The 19732-nt window shown below is 38.6% G+C and overlaps 1 protein-coding gene across 1 annotated transcript in view; it reads left to right on the top strand.

Moving 5' to 3' along the window:
• Positions 1-5234: 5234 nt before the first annotated feature.
• asic1b (acid-sensing (proton-gated) ion channel 1b) overlaps positions 5235-19732 on the top strand; it is a gene marked incomplete at its 5' end in the record, with an annotated part of 186608 nt that continues 172110 nt past the window's right edge. The window contains one exon of the mRNA XM_079242426.1: positions 5235-5596. Coding sequence (XP_079098552.1) covers positions 5235-5596 — 362 coding nt within the window. The remainder of the gene's footprint in view (positions 5597-19732) is intronic.

Genomic DNA, 19732 nt, shown 5'->3' with positions numbered 1-19732 from the left:
CTGGGTGTAGTGTAGAAAGACTCAAATCTTCAGGGTCAAAAGCTTTTTGCTCCCTTTGTCCTGCACGCCCAACAATAACTTAAAAGACATGTCAATGGGACCCCTGAGTGTATTCATATTCTCTGCCAGCTCTTTCTGAGTTTGTTGGCAGACACATGGCCTTGGCCAAAGTATAAGCCAGTTTGCATGGAGTGAGCTGAAAGAAGAAGACACAAGAGAGAGGAGAAGAGAGATTGAATAATCTTGTTTGCAACCCCACTCTCTCCTTATATGTTATCTAAATCAAATATTAAGTGACTTAACTTGACAAACTCTTATAAAGACAAACTACTTGTCTTCCCAAGGGACAAACTTTTCTTTTCAAATGCATTATCGTACTCTTGCATACACTTTGATGCAATCCTAAAGATGTATTGACTACGACTGAAACACTTGCCGTGAAGTTTAGCATCGCACATAAACAATGTCATAATAGAGGTTACAAGTTGTAACTTAGTGGATTTTCTGAAAACAAAATGGTTGTTAACAAAGCAGTTTCTAGCTGATGCAAAAGAGACTGAAAAGCGGATGATCTCTAACAGATTTGATCAGCTGTGGCTAGCTGACTTGCTAGAAATGCTAACAGATAGAACAATGTCCTGGTCCTCATGCCACTTCCACTTCCATCTCTCCAACACACCTGATTCACATTAATGAACCTCCTCTCAAGTTTTTTGCAAGCCTGTTAACAAGATATTTCTATAATTTAGGTGTGTTAAGGCAGCATTACCTCTAAAACATGCAGTGGCAGGCCTACTTGAGGACCAGAACTGGGAAACACTGAGACAGAAAATAATCATAAAAAGGAGTTGGAAACATGGAAAAGGCAGCAAAATGTGAGAAAGGCATGGTTAGGTTATATTGAGTATTATATTTCCCAATTTAATAATCTGGGAGGGATCCAGTCGCCTGTAACCCTCTGAGGTTAAAGTGGAAAAATAATGTAACAGATGCATAGATCTAAGATGGTGTTTTATTAAGGAGATTTTTTTTGTACAACTGTTAATAATATGCTTCATAATTCCTTGTTGTTGCCAGCTTCTTAGACCATGAAACATGTTTTCATTTCTTGCATTTGAAACAAAGAGCTCATTTCCTATTTTTATTTGCATGTGTAGGTCTCTGTGTACAAAGCAAAGAGTATTTGTCTTTCTTCACTAACAACAATTGAGAAACACAATCCTCTCATTTGTAAGAAAATATGGCTTAAAAAAAAACCCGATAGATTTATTTTTGGTCTCATTACAGTTTATAAACTATAATAAAAAATTAAATCCATTCAAGACGAAAACTTTTATTCTAATTCTATACTTCAATTTATGTTGTTGAACGCCCTTCACATCTCAGTAATGTAATGCCCCTTTAAACAAGCATCTTTTACACCTAGAGATAATTAAAATGTCAAACCTATTGCAACATACTGAAAATAACAAAAAAGTATCCTGCAAAAATTCCTGAGTTGAAACACATGGACTGTGAATAACAAGTTACCATTACTGTGTATTCTACATAATAATTAAGATGGATAGACAAATTCTTTCAGTGAGCAGCTCCAGGATTAGTGTGGCACTGTCACATGATCATTATAAAGGATAAATGTACAGTACTTGTTATCAAACTGCAACCCAGAAATGTAATATCTAGTGTAATATCAAACCCATGTTTCCTGCTGCCTCACAATGTCTAACCAAAAACTCTTTTCTTCACTGGATGAGAGTAAAGCTTATACCTTCCCAGCACTGGTGATCAATATAAAATTCAGGCTTTACAGATGCTGCCACATTGTCACAGTCGGAACTATGGCAAATGGCAGTTATTGACGCATTATGAACAATTTCATGGGTGAGCTCTCTTTGCCTCTTGGCAGTGTGGTTTCTGTGACAGATTTGGCACTAGCAATCTTGCAACACATCTGCCTTATTGCCTGTGTTTGGCTCACTTGTTCACAGTGACATAGCTGGATGCTCCATTTAGCCATCTATAAAGAATTGGTCAGAACATAAACAGATTTGTTTGGGGATTTGAATGAGCTTGTCTGTGACTGCGTATAACTATATTGGAGCATGCATTCATGTATTAACAAGCACAACATCCGTGTGCTGCACAGTACTTGCACATATTCTATTACATCTGTGTAATTTTATATATTTTTAAGTATTTGCTGGCAAACGACAAATGACCAAGTCTTCCTGTGCTTGGCTGCCTTTATTTTAGGAATGTCAGTCATTTAAAATATTTAATGATTAATCACGTGTGTCCTGAGTTAACTTGTGATGAATCATATATTATTTTCTGATTTAATCTGTTCCTAAATGTACAATACCAGGTATAATAGCAGTTGTTTTTTTTGACACTCCTGTAAGCCGTTTTGAACCTTTGCACCAAGTTACTTATTATATGGGGGCGGCTGTAGCTCAGGAAGAAGAGCAGTCATCCTTCATCTCAAAAGTTGGGGGATCCAGGCTTCCCCTGACTGTGCTGAAGTGTCCATGGGCAAGACACTGAACCCTAAGTTGTCCCTTGATATGACATGCTCCTTGATATATGTACATTGATTTGGATAAAACCGTCTGCTAAATGACTGTAGAATAGAATAGAATATTTACTCACGTGAGGTTGAATGACTTTACACACACACACATGCAAACTCTCTTTCAGACCACTTCTGACAGCCTCATCCTAGTTTTAAAACAAACAGACTATAAACAAGAATAAATTGAATGCAGTGATCCAGCACCATTTCCACCCTCTTTAGTTTACCCTGATCAGCTGTTTAACGTTGTTGTTGGTGGAATTTCTGTGGGATTTGGTAACTATCAGGATGTCTCCATCTCTGAGCATTAAAGCTAAACCTGGAGAGTAAAAGACCCGTTTATGTCCATTTCTGCTTCAAAACCATATTATTTCTGCATCATTACCTAAAACCACAAATTAATGCTTTCGTCAAAAAACTATTGCGTCAATTAAAGCAATTTGCATTAATCGATGCCCTAGTTTACTTACAAACTGAACTAGTGACAGATTAAAACCATTTAATGTAATGTGTTGTAAAGCAAAATCTGAAATTTAGATACATCTGGGAAATGGGGCCTCCTTTTGTCTTACTTTTTAGGTAACTATCCAAGTTTGAAATACATGAATAAATAAAAGATTAATTCATTTTCTATACCGCTTAGTGCTATGAGGAACCTGAAGCTTAAACTAGCAATCATCAGGCGAGAGGCAGGGTAAACCCTGGACAGGGGAACAGAGGGACAAACCACCGTTCATGCTCACAGTAATTCCTAGAATGATCAATTCCACTAACATGCATCCCCCAAGCAGAGCCTCAAACCAAGCAACCTTTTTGTTGTGAGGCTGCAGTGTTAGCCACTACGCCACCGTGCAGCCCCAAAGAAAATATTGTACTATGAATTTCCTTAAATTTGCGACTTTATCACAAATGTGTTGACTCAGTAAAAAAAACATTTGCAATTAGGAGAAATCATAAAGTGGGCAATTTAAAAGTTTGTAAGGCAATGCTGCACATGTTATTGGACTTATTCTTTGTATAATTCAGTTTCACCAAGTCTAACCATTTTAACCCTCTTTTAAGCTAAATTAAATTAAAGCTAACCAAATATGTTGGGATATGAAGCAGAAAAGCATTTTCAACATGGTTCTCATCCCATGCAACCTGTTTTGACTATATATTCTCGTTACTGTAGTTATTTAAGCAATAACTGAGTAATTTGTACAGAGGTATTTTTCTTTTCTTTTTTACTCCCCGTAGCCCATTGCTTTTACTATTATTATTATTACTATATTATTGTTATTCTTATTATAATTATGGCCCTTTGAGGCCACCATACAATACCTAAATTACCTGACAGTGCCGTTTTAATTTGTCAGTTTTATTTATTTATTTATCCTACAACAATATGTCCTTAGTGTCTCCATAGTTACCGAACTCGACTCACTTTTTCCGTATTAAAAGGTGTTTTGCAGAGAAATAGTTTCGTCCTGCATAATGAAAGTAACACAGAAAGCCAAACTTGATGAAGCTAACAGTTTTTATCATCTGAGCTAGCTGTTCTTGAAAGCGCAAATAAACCTGCCGGCGGATAAGACAGCGACTCGCTTTGAGTCACACTTCATGCAGGTTCGGTAAAGCAGCTCGCTTCGGGTTCAGGTTAGACATTCCCTGTGTACCGCCAACATTGGACTCCGTCAGTCGGTGTGAAACGCGCCGTCCTATCCTGGCTCTCTTCTGTTTTGGGCGACTGTAATTGATCCGGACGAGCTGTCATCACAACTGAGGTGTTTTTCTTTTTCTTTTTTTTTTTTTTTTGGCTCCATTGGATTCGGAATCAGAGCGTTTCAAGGAGGGGATAACTTCTCATGCACAGGAGCAAATCTTTCCTTCAAAAAGGGATATGTAAGGAATCCGACTAAATTCCGGTTAATTATTCCTGCATGGTTGTGAAGGCAGTTCGGGGGAGGGAATGGATGCAAGCAACCGAGCAGAGCCACACCGAGGCAGCTATCAGACAGACCCAGCTCCTCTGTGATGCAGCTGTGGATCCAGGCTGTGGCAAACACACGAGGACGACCGCTTTTCTAACATTAACAACGAAGAGATCTGCGGCTACTTGTCATTCAGCACGTGTTGGGATTGCTTAAGAAGAGCTGGTCAAGCCATGTAGTCACTCTGCTAGAATAAAATCGCCGCTCAGATCTCCTCATTTCCTTTGCTTTTTCTCCCTTTGCAACCGTGAGTAGTTTCTCAGCTGCGCTCATTGTTTCTGCTTTTGCTCTGCGTGTGCAGCAAAATATCAACTAGGCGATATCACAGAAGTGTGCAGGAGAGGTCAGCTCTGGCATCAATCCACGCGCGCTTCACTCTTGTTTCAGTATTATGGAGCTGTGAGCCGAACTGAAGCAGCATTTAACGCATGCTTCCTACATCTGCCCCCTGCCCGGGTGTTTATGCGCGAGGATCGGGCTTTTAGTGCGTATTTTGAATGAAATGCTTTGATTTTAGGGCTGTTTAGCCGGTTTGTTACTGACGCAACATCTCAAACAGGCTGCATGAGACATGCATGCGTAGAAGGGCGTGAACTTGCAGCCACAATCCTCCTCTTCATAACTAAACACTACACTCTGGAAAGACATTTTACAACCTCACAGTATCAATCCACCTGAACTCATCCACCATGGATCTCAAAGCGGACTCGGACGACATGGACTACAAGCGGCCCGCTCCTATTGAAGTTTTTGCCACCAGGTCCACGCTCCATGGCATCTCGCACATGTTCACTTATGAGCGAATGTATATCAAGCGCACCTTGTGGATTTTGTTTTTCATGGCCTCTTTGGGTGTGTTGGTGATGGTCTGCGTGGACAGGGTGCAGTTTTACTTCGAGTACCCTCATGTGACCAAGCTGGATGAGGTGGCCGCTTCGATGATCGTGTTCCCCGCGGTCACCCTCTGCAACCTCAACTCCTTCCGCTTCAGCCGGGTGACTCGCAACGACCTGTACCATGCTGGGGAACTCCTTGCCTTGCTCAACGGCAGGTGTGTAACCTATGTTTCCCGCTGACATATAACCTACCTGTTAGTGCTTTTCCACCAAAAACACTTTTACCAGCTTGTTTTACTCATACCATGTGAGTTAAACCAATCTACTAGTCAGTTTATAAAGCGGATGATCCATCCATGTATATGTATTTAAAAAAAACAACAACAACCTTTGTCTGTATAAGAGTAAATGCTTTACTTGTTGGGCCTGGCAGCAGCAATGTGTTTGACTCTAGCCTGAACTTATGTTGGTGTTGAATCCTGTTGCTGATGCTCAGTTTAACTATGATGTCCCAGGTGAAGTCACTCAGAAGTGCAAAGCAGTGTCAACGGCTGTCTCACTGATTGTCCATAAAAGGCCACAGGGAGATGTGCATGCACTAACATTGACAAAACATGTAAAATCTTTTAAGGATCAGGAGATTATGAACTCTGCTTCCTATAACCTAACATGACTGAAGGAAGACAGCAGATCATGCATAAATGTCTGCAAATAGGAGGGCAGATTAGAGTTAATGCTGTTGCTGTGCTGCAAATCAGGTAATCTGAAAATGACACTGCACATTAGCGCTTTCACTGATCAATGGCATATTAAATACGCTGACAGGTAAACTGAGTGCTTATTTGTAAGAGTGCAGCCTGGAAAACCTCCATTGTGGTGTACATGTGAATGTTACTCTGACATTTGCCAGTTCCTTAAGCAGCCTTTACCCCCCTCACATGGCAACTAACACTCTCCTGCAGTTGCAGATGTTAAGGTTAATTATTATTTATGGATAGTTTTCTATGTCCTTAACATAAGGGGTACGATAATGAGAGAGGGAGAAAATAATCTGATGCAGATCAAACGAATCCCTCAGGTGACAGATCCTACATGAGCTGTTTCTGAGTGTCTCGTGAGATAATGAAGGAGAAAAGCGTACCAGTGCTTATCATCTTACTGTTCAGCTGAAACAAATATCCCAATATTAGATTAGGTAGATCGCTATATGAAAAAAAAAACCCTCTGCTGACAGTGTTTGCAGAGATGTGTGTGATTCACAACTGCCATCCCCTCCCTTCACACTTGTTGCTCTCTGCCGTGCTTTGATCATTTAGTGTTTTGGCAGCCATGACAAGCTCACTGCCTCATATTGAAACTTCTGACTCTGAATGTCTTTGTCTTTTTTTCCTTCCATCCCACCCTTCTTATTCTGATCTTATTCACTAGAACAATACAGATGACAACCCTCTCCTCTCTATTTACAGCTATAGTAGTAAACCCCTCTAAACATGCACATGCAGTACAACATAGTCACGGACTCATTTGAAAACAAACAAAAAAGCTAATTTTCCCTAACACATCTAAATGCCATCTTAAACATATCACAGTTTATTTTTAGCATATTGATCCACACAGCTCTGCAGCCCACAAGGCACAGAGTACATCTTTGCTTGCTGTATGTGCTTGACTGACATAAATCCAATCCCCAGTTTTCTCTCTGAATATTTTGTCTGTGACCTCTATACATACATCCGTATTACAGGTGATAACTTTACAGGAAAGCTATAGATTCCCTTTCGTTTGGCTGCAGCATGTTTACATTAGTATAGATTTCAACCATGTGTGTCTGCATCTAACATGGATTTGTGTCTTTGTGCTGTCAGCTGTGGTCGCATGCCATTAAAATATCAACACAATACCACCTCTCTGACCTGTAAGTGTAGGTGCACCCAGATTTCCCGAAAGAAGAAAGATGCTCCTCAAAAAAAAAAAAAAGTCACCAAATTGAGGAATCAAAAATGCAGCAAAACTGAAGAAAAATGAGAGCAGCAGCCTTTTTCTCTGAGTGACTTTGATGAGCTGACTTTAGATGGAAGGAGGGGACTACAAGCACAGGCAATTAACTTGTGTCTCGTAAGCTTTGTGATGAACAAGTCTTTATCCCTGTGTAATTAGTGCTGTTTGTTAAGCAACAGAGTTGTCCTGCTGATTAACACTCTCATCTTTCTCATTATTTTTTGCCCCCTCTGTTCATTTGGCCTTGAGGGGACGTTTATGTGCTTTTTGTCTGCTCAAGGCCTTGTGTAGTCTGAGGATGATGCTTTTTCATAAAACATACCAAGGACTGTTTTGTTTGTCTGGCTCTAAGTAATAGTGAGTAATTATATAGTAATAGTATGGCAGCCCTGGTGGGTAAAAGAGCTTTTTTATAACAACACAAGTAACAAAACAGGAAGTTCAACATCTCAGACAAGATAAGAAGGAATCATTACAAGCAAAAAGCAGCATCTCAAAAATCACAGCATCCATAAATGAAAGAAAGTACAAAATCAAACAGTAGAAACAGCGTCAACATTGTCATCAGCTCCTCCCAATCCTCCTTAATATTTAAATACTTACATAATTGGATGGGCAGCTGAAGCACCCAGCAAGAGGGAGCTATTTCTTTTTTCTTTTGAACACAGGTGAACCTTTCAAGCAAAGCCTAATTCTGACCTTGTGTGCAGGCAAAATCATCTGTTTTGAGGTGTTAAGGTTATATTTCCAGGTCAGAGTACACAACACATACATACAAACATAAACAGACGTACTAAAGAAAAAAATTGGCACTCATCTGATGTCAACTCTTTAGGCAATGCCAGCTGTTATCAGCAAAGCAACAAGCGAAGATAATGTCACATGACTTTGACTACATATTGTTCAATAAACATTTGGACAGCTGTGGAGCATATGTCAGACAGTCAGAGTGAGTTTTTTTTTAAAAACACATCTAACCTGAATTTAGGTAGAAAAGAAACGAGCACATGGCTAATTAGCATACAGATACAGAGATGTATTATCAAAGCTGTTTCTTAACGCTTGTATAGCTTATGCACAAAGTTTTATTTTCCTAATGAATTCAGTGAAAATGATGTTGGCTTGGACTTTTGATTTGTCTTTTGTTCTTGTTTCCTGTTTTTATTTTGTAGTTTTTCCTCTGTATTGTAGCCTGTTTTGCTCACCTGGTTTGATTTTCTGATTCATTTCACTGGTTTCTCATTAGTCCCTCAGGGCTTTGATACTCTTTGGTTTTGAGTTTCTTTTGTCAGATCATCCTGCTATGGCTCCGTCCTGTCTTCAGATCAGTCTATTATTTTGGATTAAATCTTGTTACTGCATTTCGTCAGCCTCCAGCCTCTCTGTCCTGCTCTGTCCCCACATCTCCACTAACCCTGACACAAAGTACTACTCCTGAAAATGATTAAATCTGTTTGAAGTGACCCATACATACAACCATCAATTTCTAATACCACCTATTCCAGTTCAGGGGAGTCGGTGTTCATAGGAGAGACAACATCCTGGACAGGTCGCCATTCATTAAAGGGCACAACAAATTATACACATAGTACAAAACGCACACACATCCACACACACACACACACACACACACACACACACACACACACACACACACACACACACACACACACACACAAAACCCCAAAACTGAAAACACCAACATTAAAAAAAAAAAAAAAAATTTTGGTGGCATAGTGGTTGGCGCTGTGGCCTCACAGCAAGAAGGTTGCTGGTTCAATCCTTGGCTAGAGCAGGGCTTGAACAGTGGTCTTTCTGTGTGGAGTTTGCATGTTCTCTCCATGTATGCAGGGGTTCGCTCCAGCTACTCCCGCTTCCTCCCACCATCCAAAGACATGCATGTTAGGTTAATTGGTTACTGTAAATTGCCCGTAGGAGCGAGTTGTTTTTTTGTCTCTGTGTGGCTCTGCGATGGACTGGCGAGTTGTCCAGGGTGTACCCTGCCTTTCACCCAAAGACTGCTGGGATAGGCTCCAGCTTCTCCGTGACCCTTCATCGGACTAAGCGGTTAGGATGAGGAATGAATGTGTTCCATGAATTTATAATCATGTTAATTATATTCATATTTTGCAATGGTGATGGAAAAACATGAGGGAGAAACATGGGGAACATTTTAAACTTAGTTGTAGATGTGAGTTGGAGCACTGAGGATTTGGCCATTTGTCATGTGGCTGCAAGTCTGAATTATCACTGTCTTTGGTAAAGCAATCAGACCATTTCCATGTGTGCCAGACTGTCTTAAACGGCATAAAACCTATAGCTGAGCCACTATAAATTCCCCCTTTACTTAATCCACTACAGCAGTTTTTGTTTTTACCACCCTACCGCCAAAAAGTAAAGGAAAAAAAAAAATCAATCATTTTCTCATTGTTTATCTGCAGGTTGAAGTCACACTTAGTAGTGCAGAACATTACAACTAAATTGCTCAGTTTTATTTTTATTATGTTGCAAAGGCAATTATTTGATAATTAACAATAGAAAGGTCATTTTGGAGGAGGTGTGGATAATGCGGTGTGTGCTGCCAAAATGTGCTCGATCAGCTCATGAAAGTCAGAGGAGCACGTCTTCTGCTTACGTTGATTCCCAGCTTGAACATGCATCTTGAGCTTGCTGGCAAGCGTTAAATTCACATAAAATATGAGTGAAATGCTAGAAAATATAATGCTTGGTAGGTTTGAGCGTTTCATCTGTGTCAGCACGATTGTGGGTCCTAATCAGAAATTGACCTGTGTAAAAAGTGACTGGTTGAGGATAAGCTAAGGCCAGTTCTTGGCCTTAGCATGCATGCAAGAATATTTGCCACTGGGAATTTTTTGAATGTGGCTACATGTCCATTAATAGTTGTGTTGTGTTTGTGCAGGAGAGAGAGAGAGGAGAGCACAATCAAAGAGCCATTAAAGGCAAAAAAAAAAAAAAAAAAATGGTACAACATGAAATGCAATTCAGGCTGCATATCTTTATTGCATTTTGCAGGCTCGGTTTGTGTAATTACTCGTTAATGTCAGACTTGTTTTGTTTGCTCACTTCAAGAGTGTCGTCGTTCCCATTTCTGTGACTATGTCCAATGTGGCAGAATAACTGTCACAACGAAGGTGCAACACCATTAATGCCATTTTCCAAACTCAGCTACAGGATTTATTACTGCATTTTATGTGCAAAGACATCACATAAACAATGCAGTCCCTCTCAGTGTGTGGGCTTAATTAACGCTAATTGGATAATTACCTGAGATCATATCAAAATGTGTTTACTGATGTATTAACAGAAACCTTTTTGAGAAGAATAATGCAGAGTTTTGTGACTACTGTCTCACTGTCAGTTTACTCAGAAAGCAGCAGCTATTTGTATTTACTCGCGCTTTCTCATGAGGTGGCGAAGTGTTGCAGATGCTCCTTCGTTCCTTTTAGTCCCCACAAGAAAATTAAAGTGCTTGTGGCCCATAATCCAATTTAGTCCCCCCCCCTCCCATACATAGTGAGTTTTGCTGTGATTGCTTTAGGGAGCAGTGGCAGGGCAATATTAAAAATCTACCCATATTATTGTGATTGTATGCGCTTCAGCTAAAGCCTCCTGACTCGGGGATGTGAGCAGGTCTTCTTAAGTGCTCTCCTGGCAGCTTTGTGTCGCTTATAAGACAGAAGCTCAGGATACAATTCAATTAAGTTTAGAATTTACCACAGTAGGCTGTATCTTCTTATTAGAGTAAAGCATGACAGTGTAGTGATGTAGTTCTTATGTGAGCGAGTGTTTTGATGTTGTTTTCAGCAATGATTCTCCAACTTTTACAGTTTGCTACTGGTGTGATTTGATCAGCCTTTTTCAGGATCACAGATTACAACAAGCAAACACTACCCGTTGTGATAGCTGTAAACTGTATCAGCTTTGTTTAAAACTCGTCACAGCCCGTTAACTAAATGAAGAGGACAGTTAGCTAATTTCTATATTCTGATTGTTTTTGATGTTTTTGATGATCACCTTTAGAGGCTTCACTTAGGAACATAAACATGCCCATTCTTATTAAGCTAAGTGGATGTTTAATTTTCTGCAGTGTGCAGCTATTTTTAAGTATTTTGAGGCTTCCTTCTTTCACTTGACTGAGGCAACTTGATAAGCTTAACCGTCATACTTGCTGAATAGAATAATCTATTTTTAGATTAAACAATTAAAGGACTTTACTGCACTATTTCAGCCTCAGAGACACCAGCCTTTGTGGTCGCAAATGCAGTCATATGAGAGGACCCAGAACACAACTGTTTTTGTGACACAATAACAAAATAAAGAAACAAACAAAACAATATTTCACTCTCCATAGTATGGATTATTTTCCTAAATGATATGGCATTAGCTTCCTTATTGTATTTAATAAAAACATTTTTTACAGTGTAATTTATGCCAAATATTTATGAGCTGAGAAGGAATTTGATGCATTTTATGAAGAAATGTCGTGATAAGAAGAAACTTGTGGTATTGGAGGCAAGGTCTTTCTTTCTCTTCATTGACTCTTTTACACCTGAGACTGTGAAAGGTTTACTAGACAAAAGTAGTTTTAATATATAAACAATTATTGACTAGCACAGCTGAGTAGAATTTACTTCAGACATGTCAAAAGTATTCACATTTATTACTCAGGTCGAAGTATAGATACTAGGTTTTGAAAGACTTATGTAGAAATTGATCAACCTCTACATATTTGTATTGTACAATGTATTTGGTATCAACAAAGTATGCTTTTCACTCAGGTAAAAGTGTTAAAGTTCTGGTTTCAAAATTACTGTATAAAAGTGATGTAAGGGAAAAAAAGTGCTATTAGGTTGGGCCACAGACACCAATAGTGCACTGACGCACCTCCTCCCAACTGACATTCATAGGATCATAATAACTATGATTTTATATGAAAATGTTAATACTGAAAATGTGGGATGCTATAGGCTACCTGGTCTCTTCTCTTTGTCATGGACATCTTTGTACCTGGCTACATATGTCCTTGCTGGATGTGATTTCTGTCATGGGCAGGTGCGATGGATTGTGTACAAGCCAATAAGGTGTCAGAATGGTACATGTATCTACATCTTATTCAACAACAATCAGGTTCACTCTTTTTAGATGGCCCAATTTATCTGGATCAGCTTTGTGTGTGCTTTAATTAAAACAAGCCAAAATGCCATTCTTAGAATGTAAGGAGTAAAAAGTACAGATAATTTGGTGGAAATATAAAGAATTGAAGTAAAAAGTTGACAGATAAATTAATTACTCCTTTAAAGTATACATAAGTACCCAAAATTCTACCTAAGTAAGGTTACTAAGTAATTCTACTTTGTTACTTGACACATCTGCTTTTCATCCTGTACTGCCTCACCTTTCTGTTCCACTGTCATTTGGTGTTACAGCGTCAGCTGTCAGCTGCCCACAATGAGCTTAAGTTGCCTTGTGTGCTATATTGTTAGAAACAGGTTACCATGGCATTTTGATCTGTGTTAAGCTGTAGAAATTTCACATCTAAGCACTTTAGTTTGGTTAAAACACATACATTTTTGTTTATTTTAACTAACACAATGCATTTCAGTTAATGGCAGTCAGTGTCCTCATAAAACATAATTTTATGTAATGTAGGTGACAGACTTTTCAATCATGTTTGGCTGAGTGGTAATAACACATTTTTCAATGGCGTAACAAACATGCAACAAATATCAATTGAGTATTTAGTATAGATTAAGCAAATCACTATTTAACCCTCTATAACCGTAATAATATACTCCTACAAAAGAGACAAATAAAGTAATGATGACGTAGTAACTAAAAAATAACCTTCTGACAGTTTATTTTCTGTATTGTAAAATGTTCAGGGTCATCAGTATTATCTTTTGTCTGTTTTGCTACAATGGTGGTGAATACACATTTACCATTAAGTGTACTGGAATGATTTGTGATCATTTTTATCTGGCAGTACAGTCAATGTATTGGAATTGCATTGAATTGGTTTATTATCATCATTTTATATTTTTTATCCAGAGAGTTTACCTGTATTTTTCTTGTAGAGGTCTCTTTCATACCTGGTACCACTGCAGACACATCCTTTGACGTCACTTCAGTTGTTGCTTGGCTACAAACACAGCATCCTAACACATCCATTGCGATCTCTGCAGACTTCAACAGTGTCTCCCTTTCTGCATTACCAGTGTTCCAACACTTTGTCGGATGCTCCACCACAGACAATAATATGTTGGACTTATTTTATGCAAATGTTAAAAATACATACAGCCCATTTGTCCTGCCTCCTTTAGGAAGATCAGACCATTATCTGGTTCTTCTCACCTTCACCTACGGGCCCATCATTCAGCAGCAACCAGTTATCACACAAACTAGTAAAACCTGGTCTAATGAAGCTGATAATGCTCTGAGAGGTTGATTTGAGGCTACAGACTCAAGATGTCCTCTGTTAACCACATAGAAATAGCATCAATACCATGAGTGTCTAACAGATTATATCAGCTTATGTGTGGATGGCATCATCCCAACAAGAACAGCAAGGTGTTCCATCCATCCATCCATCCATCCATCTTCTGCCGCTTATCCGGGGTCGGGTCGCGGGGGCAGCAGCCTAAGCAGGGAAGCCCAGACTTCCCTCTCCTCAGCAAGGTGTTCCCTCAATAAAAAAAAAAAAAAAAAAAAAACAACAACAAAAAAAACAGTGGATAACCTGTGACTTGAAAATGCTCCTAAACATAAAAAGAAAAGCCTTTCAGAGAGGGAGATAGGGAGTAATGAAAAACAACACCAAATCAACATATTAAGGAAGTTCAAGGAGGAATACTGGAAAAAATTAAGAAAGTCAGCTCAAATAGAACAATGTGAGGGATCTGTGGTCAGGAATGAGAACAATCACTGACTTCAAGCTAAGGCGAATCAGACTGATGGATGTCTTTACAGTGTTAATGACCTGAGTGAACACATTTCTCGATAGGTTCAGTTCAGAAAATATTTAGTCTAGATGTGGATACCTCGACAACCACCTTGATTTATGAATACTTACTGTTTGTGAAACTGAAGGGCTGTGCGTCTGAAATGGTGGTCAGCAGCACAGGAACACCACGTGGGACTCTATTGTCACCATTTATCGTCACACTGCACACTTCAGACTTCCAATACAACCCTGACTCCTGTCATCTGCCGAAATATTCTAATGACTGCAGATGCAGGGTGTATCATGTACAGGAAACTATGTGCAGAAAACTGACCAATCAATCTGTGAGTGGTGTGTAAACAGTCCTCTCATTTGCACCACAGGTAAAGACTGCAGGATGACCCATATGATATTTCACACAATTAGTCATTTGGTCATCGCATGCGGGTGCGGATCACAAGCATGTATGTTGGGGATTGTGAAAAGGTTTTGAGAACCGCTGCTCAAGGGATCTGCAGCTGCAGTCCTCAAGGACCACTCTCCCAGAGATGTTCTGTGTTTCCCTGCTTCAAGTCACCCGACTCAAATTAATGTTTCAGTGCAGACTTGTGTTCAGAGATCCTTTTAATTTGAATCAGGTGTGTTGCAGAAGGGAAACATCTAATACCTACAGGGTAGTGGGCCGAGGACCAGGGTTGGGGATCAGTGCTACAGAACATAGTGAAGAAACAGTGTGTTCAGTGTGAAACTTTGACAACTCCAGTAATAGACAGGAGGGTAACTAGTATTTTTTTTCATTTCTTTTAATTTAATTTTTTTCCATTCATTCATCCATTTTACAAACCAATTAGCCAAGCAAAGGATCTCAAGGAAGCTGAAGCATATCCCAGCAATTGTTGGGCGAGAGACAGGATACACCCTGGACAGGTCGCCAGTTCATCGCAGGGCCAGCACAGAGAGACAACCACTCATCATCACACTCACTCCAAGGGACAATTTAGAGGAACAAGTTAATCTAACATGCATGTGTTTGGAGCACTGGGGGACAATAATTTATTTTTATTTTTTATTTTTTCCATTTAATTTCATTAATAAGATTAGTAAAAAAGAGAGATGCTGCTCTTTCCCAAGGTGTAAATTAAACTAAAACTAAACCAATATAATCAACATCAGTTAATTATGAATGATTTTTCCATGTAAACCTGATCTTGTTGCGGTTTGTGTTGAATCTGAGAACAATATTGGATTGAATCCAACTGTGATAATCATTCCAGTGTTTCCTGTCACAATACTGTTACTCCATTTAATATAAAATGTGGCAGACTCTCATCTCTTCTGTGTTGTAAGCAGAGGAGGGAAAGTTTCTTAATTTGTAATTACACCACAATACGTCTCACATGGTGAATCTTTCTTCTCATTCAGGCGAACAGGTATGCAATATGGAAGCCACAGTGAAAGATATTACATTCCTTGTCATTTAGTTGGGTCATGAATTGAGGATACATTGCAAGCTGAATATTAAGTCAGTGCTCACAAAGGAAATAATGTGAAATTTGTTCTTCTTATTTTCATTAAAGGAACAGCTTTTGTTATTCTGACCATCAAGTGACAAAATCTTGTCCCTGAACCCAGACAGAGCTTGACCTTGTGAAAAAATTAATCAATTTTTACTACCAATTATGGCTTAAATAGTGCCCACATCTATTAGAAATAATTCTGCTGTCAGAATCCACAAAGTCATTCACAGTTTTATTGTCAAAAAGAAGGAGAATGTTGTGGATTTGTCTTTGCTTTTGACTCTTGATTTTGGACTCTGCATCTTTGGATGGACATATTACCCCTGCAAAGATAATTTGCAGATTGTCATCTGGATCCGGGAATTAATTATTTTAAAGGAGTATTTACTATTGGACGATAGGAAAATTGCAGTTTCTAACCCAATAGATAATGTTTGAAATAAATGGAAACTAAAACAAAGAAACAAAAGATAGAAACCACAAGTTGACATCATGGTAGATGTTAAATATACTTACAGCTGACCCAGACTGCTGCCATTAGAGAAAGTGTAAATTTCTTGAATAACTTGAAGACTATAGGCATTTGCTTCATCTTGGTGCCTAAGGACATGTTTTCAGAATCATGGATTGTATATAAGATGTGGTATCCATCTTGATGACAGAAATAAATTGTGATATTATCTTGAAGTTCATAAAAGAGTTTTGGCACATAGTTGGTAACTGGGTGGGATGTTGGGCATTTTGGTATTTTTCTCAGGTGAGTGAACCTATGGCAGGATTCTGCCCTTACTAAGTGTTTTTTTGTTGATGCTTGGAAGTGTAACATTTATTAAGAATATGATGAGATGACTACCACTTACACATATTACTTCTATTATTAATTTCTATTACTATTATTCTATATGGGGCTGCTATTTAAAAATTTTGATTTTGAAAAAACCAAAACAAAGAGAAAAAAAAACAACAAAAAGTGAAAACTTATCCTCATTTTGCATCCTAAAAGGTATTTGCACAAATAACTTTCAGCAGTTGACAATCTCAACCCTCATAATGTGGAATTTTCTACCAGTGACAGGCCTTTGGTCAGATGGAGGCTTCAGTGGGCCAATCCAGATAATTGAGGTTAATTTGTATTTGTGAATGTCTATGAAGAGGTGACTAAGGTTGATTGTAGTTGTCAAGCCGAGTCATATTAGTGATGCTTCTAATTGATTTTCCTTTGTGCTCAAGTTTGCTGTGCATTGATGCACTAATGACTCATTCTTAGGCATTGGTTGTGCAAAATAAATAGAAGAGGAAAAAAGAGCATGCACATGTTTGCTCTTAATTGATCACGTTTAGCTTTAAAAATCCGTACAAGATACTACATGTTTGGCCGAATCGTCTATATTTTGCTTTTTTTTTAAAATACTGTGCAGGCTCTACATTCTTAATACAGCGTGATGAAAATTGCTTCGCTAAGTATGCAAAGATACATAGTTGATTGATTAACATGTCTGTGAAAACAATTACCCCCATCCTGTAAAGAATGAGTTATTTTCTCCCACTCTGTGTAACCAACAGTTTCCATTATGCCACAGCAAGACTCACAATTTCACTTAATTTGTTAATAATATTCTAAGAGCTTATGAGCTATAGATATAGAAAACTGTGTCTGTTTTGGGTAAAAATTCTAATTTTATGTTGCTTTAGCTGCTATTAATTTAGGAATCATTTTAAATCCCCTGTGCATGAGAATTTTTCTTATCTAATGTAGCACTTGCAAACAACCAAGTAGTGCTCTCTGGCGGCTCGCCTTTTTAGCAATGTTATTACCGCTACCGAAGCCGAGAGAGTTCAAGGAGTCCTATTATGGTATTTCAAGTTTTCTGAGCTTTCTACAGTGTTGCAGTGTTGAATCCTCATCAGACATGTGAACGGCACCGTTTTTTTTTATCACCTAAATGCATGTTTGAGTTTGCGTTTGAGTTCCAGCACGCTCTCCATTCGTTTTCCATGGTGACGAAAAACGCGTCGTTTTAGAGAGTTTTTTCTACTTCAAAATCCTTGTGACGTCCCGGGGGATAAGGTTTGGTGATTGGTTACCTTCTACTGGTTAACCAGGGCATGTACAAATACATCAGGTGGGTGGAAAACGTCGGATAAAGTTATTTCCAATGATGGCTGGTGAGTTTACCAAAGAGAGACATCCTGCTGCATTCGTTACTGTGGGTTGTGTTTTCCACTTCGTTTTCAGGGTCTGATTCAGGTTCAAACATGTAGGGCTGTATGCTATGTGTTGATATTGTATTTTGTTTTTTTATTGAGTTCATATTAGCCTAATCCTTCTGTTTATGAGATGACAGCGAAAGCAGGTGCGGTGCGCGCTCCCAATGTAGTGCAGTAGCGGGAGGCGGGGCTTAATGCGGAAGAGTCTCAATCCACTCGTTTTGCCCACAGGCTGATCTGACAGCCTACGGAGAGGGTCGGTCTGAAGTAAATAAAGCAATTTGTGACAATAACTCGATCAATCCCAGCCCTTCTGGTCTCAGAAATAAAAATAAATTAGCCTGAAATGCACATAATAGTTCCACTTGAAATAAATCTTGTACAAATTGGAGTGTTCCATCACGTGATGAGGTACAGAACAACACATAATTCCTTTTAGTTATTAAGGCCAATTAATTGCAACATGCCCCTCAATGTATTTGGTACCAAGCTATTGCTAATAGCTAATGTCATTGTGTGACATTGCGCGACTAGAAAGCGGACATCAACCCCCACCCTCTTTACAAATCAGCCAAAACGAATGACGAAACAGACGGAAAGCTCTTGGAAAATACTGCTGAAAGAACCATAGGGTTACCTGCTGGTATGACTTCTGTGAAGAGTAATAGCAGCTGAAAACTATTGCTATGGAGCTTTTCCACTGTACTAAACTAACTAAAAAATTAGATGTTTCTGCAATTTTATATAGCAAGTACAGGAAATTACCTGGCTAAAACGGGAGGATGAAGTAGCTATTTTTTTCCTCCCTCACATGGGGCAAAGAGTATAAACAGTCCTCCATGTCAATGGAAAACAACCAGTTTAGTGATCCACGGTTGTTTTTGCTTGAATCTCTGTCCTATCGTTTCTGCATTTGGCTGCATCTGAGCGTGTCATTACACACTTCAGTATTCATCTGTCTTCTTTCATCACATCACCAGTAAACGCTTGTGAACCAGTGCCTTTGGAAGTCATCCATGTCCATGCCATCACTGCCCACACATGCTTTACAGATAATCTTTGTTTCAGTTCATGACTTGCTCAGACTTTCGTTTTGTTTATTTATTTATCTATTTTTTTTGTTTATTGTTTCTGGCATTCTGGCAAATTTTCTCCTCCCAAAGTCTTCTCTTTATTTTGATATGGGTAGTGATATGCAGACCACCTTGAAAATGTTCTTTACTTAGCTAGATTTGTGATATGAGTGAATGTTTTTTACTATTGAAAGCATCTAGCAGCCAACTAACATCTAAGACTTTCTATTTTGGCAAAAGGTCAACATTGCTTTGTTTTTTCCTCACCATGTCCCCTTGTGTTCCTGTTGTCTTACTGAGAGATTTACGTTGTTTTCTCTGCTTAAAAACAATTTGTTTAACTTTACAATCACATTAGCAGATTTTAAACACAGTTTTTTCTACTCGTTTTATGTTCTTTGCTTAATTGATAAACAAATAACAAAGTAAATATAGTAATGAATCAGTGCCCATAATTTTTTTTGAAAAAGTGGTAACTGATTTTGTTTAGGCAAATTTGTTTTTAGTTTCTTCTTTTTCATTTATTTATTTATTTTTTTCATGTCAATTCTTTGTATGTAACATGAAAAAAAAAAAGAACTCACTAAAAATACA

Source organism: Telmatherina bonti (assembly GCF_933228915.1).
Source record: "Telmatherina bonti genome assembly, chromosome: 6".
Taxonomy (NCBI): Eukaryota; Metazoa; Chordata; class Actinopteri; order Atheriniformes; family Telmatherinidae; genus Telmatherina; species Telmatherina bonti.
Note: the sequence above shows the minus strand (reverse complement) of the source record. Positions and strands in the feature narration are given on the sequence as shown.